This window comes from Electrona antarctica, assembly GCF_951216825.1.
Source record: "Electrona antarctica genome assembly, chromosome: 15".
Taxonomy (NCBI): domain Eukaryota; kingdom Metazoa; phylum Chordata; class Actinopteri; order Myctophiformes; family Myctophidae; genus Electrona; species Electrona antarctica.
The window spans coordinates 11,991,180-12,006,986 of NC_136796.1; the positions used below are offsets into that span (position 1 = coordinate 11,991,180).

Consider the following 15,807-nt stretch of genomic DNA (forward strand, 5'->3'; position numbering starts at 1 on the left):
GAAAAAAACTGCGCCATTTTTTCATGATTATTAGTGAGGACCTATTATATGAAGATAGGTTGAAAAGTGGTGAAGTGGTCCTTTAAGTGTGGGTCATGATGACCGAAAGAATAAGGTTGCGACGCGAATAAGTGGCCGAAATGAGTTTTCTTCAACGGGTGGCTGGCATCTCCTTTAGAGATGGGGTGAGAACTTGAAGTTCAGTCACACGAGAGACTCTGAGTAGAGTCGCTACCTCTAAGGAGCCAGCTTAGGTGGTTTGCGTCTCCCTAGGGAGGTCCTCAAGGCACGTCCCACTGGGAGGAGACCCCGGGGCAGACCAAGGCACATCAGGAATTACATCAACTCACTGGCCTTGGAAGTTGGAACACCTCAGGATCCCCCAGGAGGAAGTCACTAATGTTGCTCTGGAGAGGGAAGTCTGGAGCTCTCTGGTGGAGCTGTTGCCCCCGTGACCCGACTACAGATAAGCGGTTGAAGATGGATGGACGGATGAATGAAATATAAGGTGATCAAGTGATCAGTGAGAATGACCTGAGCTGTCAAATTTGCAAATATGAATTAGAATTCATCCAAGGTTTGAAATAATGTTTATTTTGAATAGAAATTATTTCAATTGATAAGATCATTCGACAGTTTATATAAAACACCAAAGAGTATACAAAAGTGAACAAGTAATGTGCTTCTGTGGACAAAAAAGGATAAAAGCCTTTAATCACTGGAAAACGTAAATGATTAGTAGCCTATTGTAAACATTGGTTTCAAATTGATAAAAAATATACATTCTACATTAGAGAACACATTTCTGGCAATACTAGCAATTGTTTAATATTGTTCAATACTAGCATTGAATATTCCGTATTCCACAACCCAAAAAAGGCAATGAGCATGCGCATATAATGTAGTTGGCAATTTACTTCTGTTTTGTCCTGTAGTATTTCATGTATGCTTACATACAGATTTTTTTTCTCCCAGAAATGGACACTGGCTGTTAAAAGCCCCATCAGAATTGATGTTCTTAAAATCATAGGATCTCAGAATGTGCATGTAGTCTGGGCACTCGTCTGACCCATGAGGAACAGAACATGTACCTTTTGCTATAGTAACCAAGTGACACCAATCTCACTGACTGAGCTTGCTAGGTAACAATATGCCAAGACACTTCATATGAATTCTGTGCAAATCAGATGGTTTATTAGTTGTGACTGACAGTTCTAATTTCTTCCTGTCTCCTTCATATCTGCTGTGTATAAATATTACTCTGCAAGTCTGCTGCTTCGGTTTATTGGAACAGTCACACCAGAAACACACCCAGAATAATGTTACACTGTGAATTCAAGACAGCTGGTTTGCTTTAAGAACACATGCCATTGAATTAAACTGAATGTTTATGAGGATGAAAACCATAATTATCCCAATATGCCGTTTTTTATGTTGATGTGTCGTGAAACAAAAAGCATTGCACATATTCTCTTATCGCCTTGCTTCTATGAACAACATTGCCCCAGACTTCATCCCTTAACCCCACCACCTTTTCATGGAAGGTGGTGCTGTCGTAGTAGCTGGTGCCACATCAAAGATTGACTCTTCTCCAAGTGATGAGCATACGTAGTACAGATTGGCGCCCAGCATGACCAGTATGGGGAAGAAGGAGAGACCGAATCCCAGCCCCCTCACACTGCTGCCCAGCGAAAGACATACCCAGTAGATCAACCTTTATGAAAGAAAACAATAGTTATTTCCGACAAAAATAACTAATTTGGAGAACATATTAGACAGACCAAAGGAGAGCAAACATAGAAATGACTAATTTGTGGAGGAACTCATAATTTATGATTAATATGGTAGATAGAGATATGATTAATCTGGTAGAGATATGATTAATCTCCACCTGGAGCATAAAAACAGTAAATTAGCAGTAAATTATAGACAGACTGTTGAAACTCATAAACACCCACCTGCCAAAGGCAAATATTATAGTGAGCAGGGGCACAAGCTTGAGGAGTTCTTGGCTGATGTAGGTTGCCATGACGGCTAGTTGCAGGAAGTAGACTAGGAAGAGGCTCAGTGAATCGTTGACATAGTGCCAGTGGACGGCCACTTCCCTGTTCTCCAGCTTGCCCTCGTATAGGGGGCTCAGTGCACTGTACCGCAGCCTTGCCACCCCCTGCACCAACACACCTGCAGAAAGACAGAACAACAGTGTTGGCGTGCAGAAAGGGAGGAAGGTGTGTGATTTCCTCATTCCTCCAGTGTTTGCTTTCCTGCAAACACTGGAGGAATGAGGAAATTTTAGTCTTATAATTGACTTTATTAGAAATTATTGTGCATAGCTGTGGTGTGAACACTGCAGGGTGGTCCTTGCAACCACACATTGTTTTAGTCTGCTAAAAAGCATTAGCCAACAACTTGTATGTATTATGGAACCTATTTTCAAATGGGCTGCTTCTATGGCATGGCACAACACTTCTTAATTCATACAGTAAGTTATAGTTAACATCTTACCAAGTACAATGGGGATGCTGGCAAAGAAAGAGCAGCGCAACGTGTACACCAGTCTAGCAGGAGCACTCTTGAGCGGTGGTACATCGAAGGGAAGGAGGGCATATCCCCCCCACACCAGGAAGGGGAATATGACAGCTGCTGCAGCTGTCGCCAGACCAAGTTTAAGTTTTTCACCACACATATTGTCACTCACATCTAAGGAAGGAGAAAAAAAGAACAAAGTTGTATTGTTTTTTTCTACACCATTTTCTTTTCTTTCTTTTATGTTTATAATGTTTATAATAGAATATAATAGAACCATCGAATTGTGTTAAAATGTTAAGAGGAAGACACATAAAAGAACCATCGAATTGTGTTAAAATGTTAAGAGGAAGACCCAAAGGGAAGTATAGCTCCTATGTTTCATTGTGGTGATTAATAGATTATCACTGTATGACAAGTCGAGGATTAGTACAGCACATACTGTGACTACCATATGGGGACTCCAAAGGTGATGATACATGGTTTGCAAAGGTCAAACCTTTATGGTTTGCAAAGGTCAAGTACATTCAAACGGGTGCCAATGCCATCCCTGAGCCCAAAATGTGCAAGCGTGTCAGGGAAGCCCTTATCTCAATAGGCAAAGATATACTATGCATTTACTATAATGTTCCCCTTTTTAAATGTTATAATCTTTAATGTTGATCTTCACACTACTACTTAAAATGTTATTTTACTCTATGGTATTCAGTATTGTTGCTTTGTTCTGTTACATTTACATATTAACCTAATCACATTCCACTGAATATAATGGAAGCTCTTTTGTTTCATGCCATCTGATATCTTACAAATTACAATAGAGGGTATGCGCGTGACATCATCATCAAACCCGGAAGTTATGCAGGAATGCCTAATGAGTGGCAAAAAACGACTTTCTGGCCTTGACAGCCCATACATCCAAACAGAAAAGTCCTATCTGATTGCATTAAACAACATTAAACAATGTTAAACTCACTTTTCCTGTTGCTTTGCCACTCGATGTGCCATTCACTTTAAGCATGCGCATACTCTCTATAGGCCTATATTGTATATTCTGTTTAGTACATATCAATCTGATCTAGGATTTAAGGACTCCCTTGAAAACGAGTTGCTGCAACTCAAGGGACTATCCTTCAGGGAAATTTCAAAATAAAATACATACGTACATGCATCATACTTGTCATCTCCTGTCCATTCTGAGTACAGCTGGCCTGCTGGGTTTTTCGTCTGCAGCTCATTCTCAATGTCCTGGTCAATATAGTGACTGCTCTCTTGGGGAAGCTCTTTGCTGGACTGATGCACAATGTTAACTTGCGGGGTGAACACCAAAGCAGCTTTCTCTGGCATCCAATTCGCTGGTTCTTCGTCCTCTTCCTCATCATCCGCAAATGAACCGTCACCTTTGTCATGCCTGTCCATGTCTATGTCCTCGTCCCTCCACCTTTCTCCCTCAGGCATGCTCTCCCTCCATTTGGCTTTGCCCTTTGTGTCACTTGATGCCTGGCTTTGGTCCTCTGACAGGTCATGGCTTCCTTTACCCATGTCCTGGTCCTTCTCAATCTTTTCAGCTGTGTTTTCTGATGACAATCCCTTGTTCATCATCTCCAGCCTTCTCATTTCATCTCCTGGCCATGGCAAAGTTGTTGGTTCCAAAACAGCAGAGCCAAACACTTCCTCCTCCTTGTGGAATTCCTGCTCCTGCACTTTTATCAGCTCTTCTGCTTCAATGTTGTCATCTTTCTCTTCTTCTGTCCCCTTCTCTACATGTTGTTGATTGGCCTCTGTTACTTGGAGTAGGCCCACTACAGCAGGACAATGGGTGGCTTCGGATTCTGTGATTAAATTACTTTGCCCAGACATTTTTGTCTGACTAACTTTTATTTATCTGTGTCTGTCTTTAGCCTCTACAACTCATTTTTGTTGTTGCATGTCATACAGTCTTCAGTGGATTCTGAAAAATAAATGTTATTGTCAAATTCATCTCCCATTTTCAAAAAGCAAAGTTCACTTGTTATCATGGGTGTGTCTGTGTCATATTACAAACAATAGCCTACAAACAAATTATAGACTAGCCTCCAATAATACACACCACCATCACTACTGTATGAATAACAACTTTAGGCAGGCTACAATCTAGATCTATGGGACAGTATGAAAAGATCAATGCCTTATTAAAGTTGACCTACTAAGTTGAAACTTTTCCCTAGTGGTATAAATGCGATTATAGTTTCACACCCGCGTGACAACTGTTCAGGTTCAGATGATAGCAAAAAAAAAAATCCTGTGTGGGGCTGTCTAAATTGCGATCCTTCAGGGTAGTCTACAAATACTTAATATGATTGTACAGAGAGCATAGCCTACCTACTATTAATCCCGCTCCATTGCCGAAATCAACCCGTAGAAGACGTGGACGTAAACGATCCTGAATGCGCCCGTTTCTGTTTGACAAGAAGTTCTGCTTGTCTTGATATTAGGTGAGACAGAAAAGTTACTGGGCAGGTGTGGCTATAGCAGGTTCATTCTTTACATGAAGTAGGGCGGAGCAACTAGGGAGACTTTGCCCGTGGGCCGCGGCTAGTACACATACACAAAAAAGTTAGCCCCATATGTGCCCTCTCCCTACACTCATTCTGTCTCGGAGCTACAGAATGATCGTAGGGAGAGGGCACATATGGGGCTATTCAATCTGAAGTCTGAACTCTGAAACTATACTCTTTGCAGACTCTCAGAAGAAGCCACACTGGATACTCAAGTTAAACTTTACCCAGGCCAGGCCTCTGGCAGGCCATTTGTCCTATTATATTGAGAGTGACTCACTGACTGTGTCACTTACAACATCTCATACTGTCTCTGAGACACCATTGTATTTGTCCATGACTGAGAATCTGAGATTCTCTCCACAATGCAAACCTGTCTCACCGGCTTGCCCATAGATATATATAAACACTAGATAGCTCACCCGCGCTGTTGGCCAATGGAGAGCGACGTCGTTACGTGGCGGCCATCTTACCTCGGGACACATAACATTGTGTCTATGGGGCATGTACTCTTAAATGACCATAACTTGCTCAATTTTCAACCGATTTTCAAACGGTTTGGTTTGTTATAAACGTCAGAGACGTCCGCATACTTATATGCTTTTATACGACGTTCATATAAAAAACATAAATTAAGCAGATAAGCGTCCTGAATCATAGCCACGTTGACAACGTTTGTAATAAACCAACCCGTTTGTAAATCCGTCAAGATTTGAGCGAGTTATGACTGTTTCTGTTTGAGCTGCCATTGAACATACTGTACTGTATCCCCGAAGTAAGATGGCTGCCGGGTGAACGACGTCAGAAACTCCGCCTTGAGCCATCTAGTGTTTATATATATCTATGGGCTTGCCTAGCTCTGGTCCTGCATATGGACCAGATAGAGAGCTGTACGGCTGTACGGCTTGCCCACCCCCAACGGGAATGGGGCAGGACATATTTTGATATTTTAGGCCCCAATACTTTATTAAGAGTTAAGTTAAGACAGTATTAGTAACATTACCTATACATTTCGAATGAGCTGCATAATAACAAATAGTTAATATGGCATATAATGTGACACATGATGTCATAAACAAAATGTGTTTCATGTAGTTCAAGGCAGTAAATAGTTCGATCATTCTAGACCTATACGCTAGAATAATCCATCGCATTTATTTTGTAATTAAATTAAACGTTTCGTAGGACTAGGATCGCTTTTGCGAGTGCACTTGCGCCATCCCATAGCATGGGTTGGTGTTGTTGTTGATGTTTGTCTGTCACGGGCAATAACATTAACAACAATAATAACCGCGCTGGGAAATAATGTTCGACGATCTGTGCGTAAAATCATATCGCACCCATAATCAGTGTTTAACTGCAGTGTGTAAGTTAATCGTCCATTCGATGAATTAATTATATGATTTAGCAGTTGCCTAACAACCAACTAGGCCTATAACAGCCCTTGTCGTGCCTCTCTGGGCTATGGGATATAAACTCTAGCCAATCGGAGCCGCGTGCGCCACATGTGAGGCGAATGGCGCAGTGAAACCGAACTACCACACAGCGTTTTAGGAGCAGCCAATGGCATTTCTGTACGCACGTCAACCCAACCAATGGTCGTGATTGTTGTAAGCTATGATGTTAGGTACTAATACTAGGTAGACAGAGTGAACAGTGTTGTCGACAGTATTTACAAAATGTTCCAGAAATTTACAGTTTGTTTTGATCGCTAATAACCGTCACGATGAGTAGCCATTGCAAAGAAGTCGTTACCATTCAATTGGGACACTATTCAAACTTTGTGGGAACACACTGGTGGAATTTACAGGTTAGTGTTTATGTTTGTCAGCGTTAGCTAACTTAACTATAACGGTAAGTCTGATCTATGTATAACTTATCCAAGTTCAAAACTTGTGTTGATGTCTGATAATGGCTAGTATTGAATTAATGTATAGTATACACTATATTATGAACAGAAGCTAACAGGAAGGACAGTATAGCCTTAGCTTTAGTTAGCTGCTAGACAGACAACACAAAGACCATACTGTCTATTGTTTCTGCATACATGCATACCGTAGTTATATGCAATGCATACATATTACATAAGTACAGTACAGAAACTTTATTTCAACTCGTAGGATTAGTAGTAAACTAACTATTGTTTGTTCTCTCTGGAAGAGATGTATGTGAAGGATGCATTCAGTGTGTATGGGATTCAAAGTCAGTTTTTCATACACTGACAAAGCAGTATATCAAGTCGAGGCCTGACATTTATTTATGTCGTAGTTCGTACCATACCAGCGAATCAGATGATACCCATACCATACCCATATGGATAGCCTAGCTTGCAGTTGCAGCTAGGTATTACTGTCCTGTGTTTAATTGCATTCTTAATTTAATCACTGATTTGGTATTCCAATGAATACCTGCCTACTAGGCTAGTGTGTCTGAGTTATGTCCCATAAGCAAGATATTTAAACATTCCTTCTGATCCACTTGAGTTAGCTTATGATTATGCATTTTCTAGGTAAGCTACTGGTCATTTATCACAAAACCTTTAACTTGCCTTGGTGTTCAACGTTTCATTAAGTATGATCCATTGTTTTTTAGAACAAAACCTAGCTAACATTTCCACTTGTGCTCTTGGTTGGGATATGCTGTTTTGAACTTTTGATGGACACATTTCTAATTTTCCATGATTACACTTACACCTCTGGTCATATTGAGTGTGTCGAGTCTTCCACTCACCTCAGCCTCTCTCCCTTCTTGTTGTCTTCAGGATGCTTCTTCATCAAATAGCCCCGACGAGGTCCACAGTGACGTTGTGTTTCGTGAGGGACAGACTCTGGGGGGTCATGTCACTTACACCCCTCGTCTAATTGCCCTGGATCTCAAAGGTAAGCTGACCATGCACGCATGCACTGTATGTATGATTACCAGACCAAAGTTCTACAGTAATAAGGGCCAAAGCAGGCTTGTTTCTGCTGAGGAAGCTCAGATCCTTTGGCGTGTGTTACAGGATGCTGCACTGCAGATGTTCTATCAGTCTGTAATGGCCAGTGTCCTCTTCTTTGCGATAGTCTACTGTGGGGTGGGGGTGTCACATGAAGGCTGCGGACACAATAAGCCTAAACAGGTTTGTGGGGTTCTGTTGTTGGGGTTACACGGGAGGATTTGGTGAAGGTACAGAGATACCACTCCCACACCCTCCACATTGAGATTGAAGAGCGAGTGAGTGATAGGAAGGACGTATTGTATTCCTCTACCTTCCTCTACCTGAAGACCCTCCAGATAGGAAGGACGTATTGTATTCCTCTACCTGAAGACCCTCCAGCCTGAGGCTGGAGGGTCTTCGTCAGTCCTTTTTGTGCTATTTGCTATGAGAATGATTGTATATACCGGTAATGCTCTCTCTGTTACTTTGTTGCATTGTTGTGAGACTATTGTAACATCCAATGTGTCACATGTAAGGCCTTCTACGAGCTGATGCACAGTGTCGTAGGCTATGAATTCTGCCGAAATGATGTGCCACTGCCATGGTTGTTAAGTGTGTTTCTATCCTTTACCAGACAAACTACTGCAACAAATATTTTATGTTTTATGTGTTCAAGCACAGGAATCAAACACTTCTGCTAGTCTATGTGTAAACATGACTGGAGATATTACCACTACCATTTGGAGAATCATCAAGCCAAGTCGTGTGGCAGCGGTGGCCGAACGGATAGCGGAGCGGTCTTGATACCGGAAGGTCGCCAGTTCGAATCAGCTGTCCGACACGTTAAAATTACCACCGCTGAAGTGCCCTTGAACAAGGCATTGATCCACTACGATGAAATGTGTTCTATGAGCAGGGCCTGGCTGGAAACAAGTTCTTGAGCTTAGCCCAGATACCCTGGGTAAATATAGTAATCATAATCATCAGAGTCTAAATCTTCCCCCTTTCATTATTTATTTTGTTTTGTTTTATTCAAGGTAAATATTGCCCCAACATATGTCAGCTGACAGGTTGTAGTTTCATCACATTCAATTTGGCACAGTGTAAAATGTTTTAGCATGGTCAAAAAATGTGCAGGCGGCAAGTTCTTTGCATCATGATTTCTGGTCCTGTTAAAAAACACAGCTCGTTACACTTGTTAAGATAAAATCCCTCTTCTTCATACCTCTCTCACTCTGTTCCTCTATAACAGGTAGTCTTCAGACTCTAAGGCAAGAGGGAAGTCTGTATGAAACTGACAAAGATGACAATATTGCTTCCACATGGTATGTGTTATTGGTATTATTTGGCTGCTTAGAGGGTACCAATAACTAAATATAGTATAAATGACAATACATTTATTAAGATGTTCTCCTGTCCCATGTGATATAATTTGTGAACCACATTTCACAAACGTTAAATCTTAAACCCTTTGACAATTTCAAATATATTGAATATTCTCCCATTACAAAAATATTTTATAATTTTGGTCTAACAATCTTTGCATAACAAGTTATTAGTTGTATTCTTTGTATTCAATGTGAAAATGTGCTCCTCTTGTCAGGGAGGGAAACATTACGATGCACAAAGAGACCCCCCCAACAAAGAACCCCTTCCTCCAAGACCTGGACAAACTAGATGTGAGTATTTCTAATGAGATGGAAATCCTGTGCATTACACTTTTTTTATATTTTATCTTATGACACAATGCTTGTAAAATGTCTTTTGAAAATGAAGAAAAGTGGTTCTGTGACATCGACATAAATAATTATATTTAGTTTGTTTATTGTTCATTCCATCACTGAAAAAAACGAGTCCTGAGATTAAAGGGCAGGGCTTTGTTTGTCCATCCACTTGTAACTTTCATCTAGTACTGAACTTGAATCATGAAAACATTCTCATGCAGTTATCTTATTCTGACATCCCTCTATGTTTTCAGAAGGGGGAGATATTTGCTGATTTTGCCTCTCAATCTCACCCTCAGTGCTCAGGTATTGGAACACTCCAATCTCAGAACTCCCAATAATCAATTTTCTCTTAAATCTATATAGTTTTACATTGTTATCAATTGCTTGCATGTGATCTTTAAATGCCGTTCATGGGGGTTCCCTCCCTGTGTGTAATTAAAAGTAACCTGAGATAATTCATGAAACTACTGTTGTCAACCGCAGTGAGCGTGGCCACTGTGAACGACCATCTGGAGCGGTTGCAGAACACTTATAGGCTGGAGGGAAGTGTGAGGGTATGGTCTGACTTCCTCAGGATCCACCTGCACCCTCGCACCATCTCTGTCATCCACGAGTTCAACCACGATGGGTGAGCGGCAGCGCTTATACAGTTCTTGGAGAAGGGATTGTGGGACTATTTGTCCAGATTATGTTATGGAGTTATCTGGTGCACCATAGTTCATTATATTCAGTTCCATAATAATATAAATAAGTAATCCTTGCCGAAGTTGCAGAGCCACGATGCCCATAGGGTAGGAGCCTATCTCCTGTTTCTGTGTGAGGCAGCTTGATGTACAAGTACACCCCCGGCCCCTGGACATGACGCTAGAATGTTGCAGGGCTTTACCCCCAATCCAACCCTTGATCATACAGTATATGCATGTCTAAAATGCATGTCAGAGTCTCAACAACAGCTCAAAGTGTGGATGTGTGTGTGGATGTCCAGGGAGACTCAACGTCTGGAAGCGTTTGGCCAGGGAGAGGCACTGCTCCAGGGATCGGTGTTGGATGAGCTGGAGGACAGACTGCACTTCTTTATAGAGGAATGTGATCATCTTCAGGTAGCTACAATACACAGTTAAACTCTACTAACTGTTTTGATTTTAAATAGTACTCACTTCAAGGGAAAGGCTCACTCGACTCAAGAACAGTCTGGAAAAGTTCAGGAATCCTAGGAGTCCTGTTTAATAATGTTTTAAGATCCGTAGCAGCAGTCTACCAAACAGCCGCGTTTCGGCACACAGGCCTTCGTCAGTGTTATTATACTCATTTTAAATCATGTCATTGTACACACTCTCAACTTACAATGTACCTCCCTGGCCTTCTTAACTCATGGAAACAAGATGCATGTAATAAAAATATATTAATTTTTTCCACCAACTTTTGAAAAATCCCTAATCCTCCTAACCCTAAAAACCCTAAAAACACCTTTCAAAATAAAGCTACTCTAGTAGTGCATTAATATCAGATTTGATCATTTTCTATTATTCACATTATTGCACTGAAGATTATAGAGGAACTTGGTACATCCAATTACTACTTTATCTTGTTTATTTCAAGTGCATCCAGTGATGTTGAACAAAGACGGGAACATATCGTGAAAGTTCTCATATTATATTCTTCCTTCTGTCCTTTACGTCATTCCCTTCTTTCTTTTTCCCCTCCTTTTATCTCGTCCTCTTCCTGCATCCCTTGTTTCTCTCAGGGGTTCCAGGTGCTGTGTGACTTGGCCGATGGTTTTTCTGGCCTGGGGTCAAAGGTCACAGAAATGCTGCAGGACTCATATGGTGGGAGAGGCATCCTAACCTGGGGGTTGGCACCTGTCAGCCACCCAGACTCGGTGAGTAATGAGAAATGTTCTATGGTAGCTATCTGCAAAACTCCAAGATTACAAGTTTTGTTCATTGTCTAACCCTGTCATTTAACTCTGAGCTAGTTTATAGTTCCTTTTATCTCTTTTTTCTTCCTAAAAGCACCACTACTTTTTATACTATTACAACATACACAAAGCTTGTTCTGTAATGCTATTGCTTCTCTGGTTCAGACTCCAATGAAGGACCTCTACCACATGATAAACTGTGCATTAGGGACAGTGCATCTTGCCAGGAACAGTTCTTTCTTCTGCCCTATGACTTTGAGGGGTGGGCTGGGCAGACGACCCACCTCTCCCGTGGCCTTTCCTCATCTAAACTACAATGTGAGTCTCACTTATCATTTTTATTTATTTATTTTTTTGCCAATTCCCTGTGTGTACTGCACTGACATGGCCAGCCCCCTCAGTGTTGGGTCTGAGGAGGATGTGTAATAATTATTTCCTCACATGGAATTACCAACTGCTTCTTTTCACCTGACAATGAGGAGTTTCACCAGGGAAGAGTAATGAGCGACTATGGCGACTATCTCCCCTAGGAATACAAGAATGGTCGGCACTCTGCACCAAAACCTACTCTGCCCCAGTCAAATCAGTGACCTCGGAGGGGTCGGCACCAGGTATTTCTGGTCACCAGAACCTACTCGGCCCCAGGCAGGAATACAACGCATTCTCAATCCCAAGACGGCCATGTTTGATGTCTTGGGGATACAGAGACTAGGGGGGCGATGATTTATGATTCTGTCCCTACTCCCTATCAGGATGTAACTTGAACGGTGTTGAGTAGTTCAAGTTACATTTGGCCCGCTGGTGCCGAGCTTTGCGTGAAAAGAAATGGTGACGAGTAGTTGGTATTGGTGCCGACCGTTCCGGTTACCTCCCCTAGACCCCGTCCGTGCTGAGCAGGCACCTCGACCAGCAGTCAGAGGTTGCTAGGGCACTGACAAGGACATGATCCCGTGTCTGCTTCCCAACGCAATTGAACCCGGGCGGTGTGGTGGGCAATGTTTTAATCCTTTGCCAGATTTTGTTTTCGTCCAAGAGAGATAATTGCCAGTTTACCAACTTTACCCTAGAGATTTTCCCAGCGTTTTATTTTGCATTATCTAATTTATCAATTGATCTATGTCTAGTAATAGAGATTTATATTTCCTTTGTGCCAGCCCTCACTGTGGTACCACAGCAGTGCTGTCCTGGCTCTAGGTCTGGATGCCCTTACTGCATCCTACAGGCTGAGGAACAACACTGTTCCAACAATGTGGCAAGTGGCAGAGGAGCTGACCTTGTCCGGGAGAAAGGTAACTTCATGCTCTCATATGAACACAATAGTTTCTTTCTATGTTTTATAATGTGGCTTACCTGTCCTAGCACCACTGAACTTAAGGTTTTAGGGTCATCATATGTGATTTTCCTCTATGAAAGGACAATCCTATATGGTCATATAAACACAACAGCAAAAGCAACAATATTTCCTACATGCCATACAAGAGGCTTTTAGCTTGTGGTTAATTTCAGGTGGTGGCTGCGTATGGTGCCGTTCCCTTTCCCATGATGCAAGGCAGCTGTCTCCCTGATGCCTTGTCATCCTTTGCTGATGCACTGCCATGGAAACCCTTATCAGCTTGCCCGGAACTTGGTGATGGCCGATGTTACAGCCAGATGGTGACACTCAAGGGCTTGGAGGGACAGAGCCTTGTCAGGTCTGCATCTTCCACGTTACTATTGCAGTGATGTAAATAGGTTTTCAATGTTTGGTCCTGAAACCCAGGGGTTGTCTTTTAGATGGGTCCCAGAAACATTTTGAGTCCTACTTCAATGACATTCAAGTAGCCTACAGTACAGTATTGCATCCCAGGACCCCCGGAGGGTGACATGAAATATTGCGTCCTTTGTCAATTTAGTGAGTCTAAGGGTGCAGGATGCAGGCTATTTGCATCACTGCTATTGTAATACTTGATGAAAAAACAACTAAAACTACGATCCATACTATAGGTCTCTGGAACCAGGAACCCAGCCACTTAGTCCCCTGCACAGCCTTAGCCGTGGGGACGATGTCCTTGAAGCCTACATCAGATCCTTCTATCCTACCACAACTCTGTGAGTCTCTCTCTCTAACACACACACACACACACACACGCACACACACAGATGTATATTAAATAAACTGTAACTACAGATAACAACTATTGTGTATATGTAACTACTGATTGACGGTTTTTGTCTCCATCCTTTGCTGTACAGGGCATTGCAACTGGTTTCAGCCCCCAGCAAACTGACACCTCCTTTCCCACGCATATGCAGCCAGTCTCTTGGTGTGCAGGGCTTATTACAGAGTCAGGCCCCTCCCCCTGGCTGTGAGTATACAGTCATTTCAATCATTATGGCTTTTGTTTTATATAAAAAACTGATTCTGGTTAATTTCTTTCAAATGGAGCCTCTGTGATTTTGCCCTCCTTTCTTGAACTTCTGTTTCTTTCTTGATTGTGTGCAGCTTCAGCACCAGTAGTCTCTTCCCTGCCTGTCCTGACCTCCCTCCAGTCAAGCCCCGCGATCGGCCAATGGCTGTCAGATATGCATCGCGGTGTCAGCGCTCTTGACATTTGCCGTAGGTCCCCCAGCTTCCTCTCACAAGGACCAGAAATGGCTGACTACATGGAGGCTCTGGAGGAGCTGCGTCTCCTGGCCCGATGTTACCGGGACGACAGTGGTGGAGTGGCACGCTCGTCCTCTTCTGAGGATGATGACTGAAAATGACTTTGTGAGAGTCTGCGTTAGTGCGTTTAGAAGAGTTCCATGCACTCCATAGTCATGTGGATTGACTGATGTCCACTGACTGCCATATATATGTCAGCCCAACAGCTGTGTATTCACCCTGCCGATCAACACGCGCACCTTGCATGCATAGTGAGAAGAAAGAGCTGTACTTCTGGTTTGAATGAGGACAAGGACTACATTACACACAGCTATGGAATGAGTTGAAACGGTTCATAGATTGTAGCACATTAACCAGAAGAAAGAAGCCTGTCTTGTTAAGATGTAAAATGAAACAAAGCAAAAAGAAAAAAAACATTAGCACACAGTAAATCCTGTTATCCATTTTTTTTCACAGTGTGAAAATGTCATTTCCATTTTACACTCTAGTTAAATTACTTACAGTACTTACTTTACAGTAACAGTAACTTTTATTTGAATACTTTAGTTTTCAGTACTTTTATTTTACAGTGCACAAGGAACTGTTATGTTTCTTAATGTGTAATTAAATGTGTTTTATACGTAAGTTCTTTTGTTTTGAGAAAGTACATCATCATTACAATATCTTTATTAGGAGTCTCAGTGCAGTGATGTGGTGGAAATCCTGACTGGAAAACATCAAAGCTGTTGTTTAGTGCCAAGATGTTTGTTGAAAGACATCTTTTTTCCAATTATTTTACTGAATTATCTTCCAACAGGAGGTTGTATATGGGCCTGTTGTTCATCAGGAACATGTATAGAATAGATTATATTTGTGTGGCTTGATGACTGCAGTTTTCAGGGCTTGTGGCAACCAATCTGAGAGATGGGATGTGCTGACAATTTATAGAAGATCTGATACCATGCAATTTGAAACTTTTTTTGAAAACGTTTGTTGGAAGAGGAGTCAGGACTCACTCATTCAGATGCTCCATGAGAGCGTGGGGAGAGAGGCAGGCTGCCTCCATGCTCCTCGCCTTACAAAGCCTAAAAATAAAGATTCACCCACTGGGAACAAGATTACAACATTATTCATTAACTGAATGGGTGAATGTAATGCACCATTTACCATTCTATGGTGCTTCCCTATCATGGTCAGTACCATGTCAGCATAATCAGTAGGGATGCACCGAATGGGAAACCTAATACTGAATATATGAAACAGTTGGCCCGAATACGATTACAATTATATATTAAAAAAAATTACCCGTTTTTGTACCATTGCTGTCATCGCCGTACCTTTGTTGCTACGTACAGGCATGTGTGTGCGGCGTGCTTGAAGCTGTGTTTTGATCACGTCACAACAAAATGGTAGGTTAAGGTAACCCCAGTTCTTTGACTATTTGGTTTCAGCTCTAAAATAAACCGAACTGAATACCGAATATGATCTTTTGCCACTAGTCTGCCGAATAGTTTCGGTGGCCGGATATTGGGTGCATCCCTAATAATCTGAATTTATTGTCA

The 15,807-nt window shown here is 41.9% G+C and overlaps 2 protein-coding genes across 4 annotated transcripts; one reads left to right on the forward strand and one right to left on the reverse strand.

The window, feature by feature from the left end:
- Positions 1 to 573: 573 nt before the first annotated feature.
- On the reverse strand, positions 574 to 5,473 carry LOC306938326 (transmembrane protein 79-like). Of its 2 annotated transcripts, none has more exons than XM_079522447.1 (5): positions 4,889 to 5,473; positions 3,690 to 4,474; positions 2,506 to 2,700; positions 1,959 to 2,181; positions 574 to 1,714 (listed from the first exon to the last, which is right to left on the reverse strand). In XM_079522447.1, exons 2-5 carry the CDS (start codon positions 4,381 to 4,383, stop codon positions 1,519 to 1,521), a joined length of 1,308 nt encoding a protein of 435 aa, XP_079378573.1. In that variant the 5' UTR covers positions 4,384 to 4,474; positions 4,889 to 5,473; the 3' UTR covers positions 574 to 1,518. The 2 variants fall into 2 exon arrangements, with proteins under 2 accessions (XP_079378573.1, XP_079378572.1); XM_079522446.1 differs by having other exon boundaries at positions 4,885 to 5,473.
- Positions 5,474 to 6,306: 833 nt separating this feature from the next.
- On the forward strand, positions 6,307 to 15,566 carry LOC306938364 (protein misato homolog 1-like). Of its 2 annotated transcripts, none has more exons than XM_079522503.1 (14): positions 6,307 to 6,670; positions 7,822 to 7,939; positions 9,230 to 9,302; positions 9,581 to 9,656; positions 9,956 to 10,007; positions 10,188 to 10,332; positions 10,690 to 10,804; positions 11,449 to 11,583; positions 11,788 to 11,940; positions 12,777 to 12,911; positions 13,129 to 13,313; positions 13,606 to 13,710; positions 13,855 to 13,967; positions 14,105 to 15,566. In XM_079522503.1, the coding sequence occupies exons 1-14, from the start codon at positions 6,656 to 6,658 to the stop codon at positions 14,359 to 14,361; spliced, it is 1,677 nt and encodes a 558-aa protein (XP_079378629.1). In that variant the 5' UTR covers positions 6,307 to 6,655; the 3' UTR covers positions 14,362 to 15,566. The 2 variants fall into 2 exon arrangements, with proteins under 2 accessions (XP_079378629.1, XP_079378628.1); XM_079522502.1 differs by lacking the exon at positions 6,307 to 6,670 and adding an exon at positions 6,677 to 6,870.
- Positions 15,567 to 15,807: the final 241 nt, after the last annotated feature.

Coding starts and splice junctions, on each gene's coding strand:
- LOC306938326 (XM_079522447.1), bottom strand. CDS start 4,383: ATGTCTGGGCAAAGTAATTTAATCACAGAATCCGAAGCCACCCATTGT. Junction 2,701..3,689: donor AGATGACAAGTATGATGCAT/GTACGTATGTAT, acceptor CTCCTTCCTTAG/ATGTGAGTGACAATATGTGT. Junction 1,715..1,958: donor ATAATATTTGCCTTTGGCAG/GTGGGTGTTTAT, acceptor TCTTTCATAAAG/GTTGATCTACTGGGTATGTC.
- LOC306938364 (XM_079522502.1), top strand. CDS start 6,787: ATGAGTAGCCATTGCAAAGAAGTCGTTACCATTCAATTGGGACACTAT. Junction 12,912..13,128: donor TGACCTTGTCCGGGAGAAAG/GTAACTTCATGC, acceptor GGTTAATTTCAG/GTGGTGGCTGCGTATGGTGC. Junction 13,314..13,605: donor GAGGGACAGAGCCTTGTCAG/GTCTGCATCTTC, acceptor TCCATACTATAG/GTCTCTGGAACCAGGAACCC.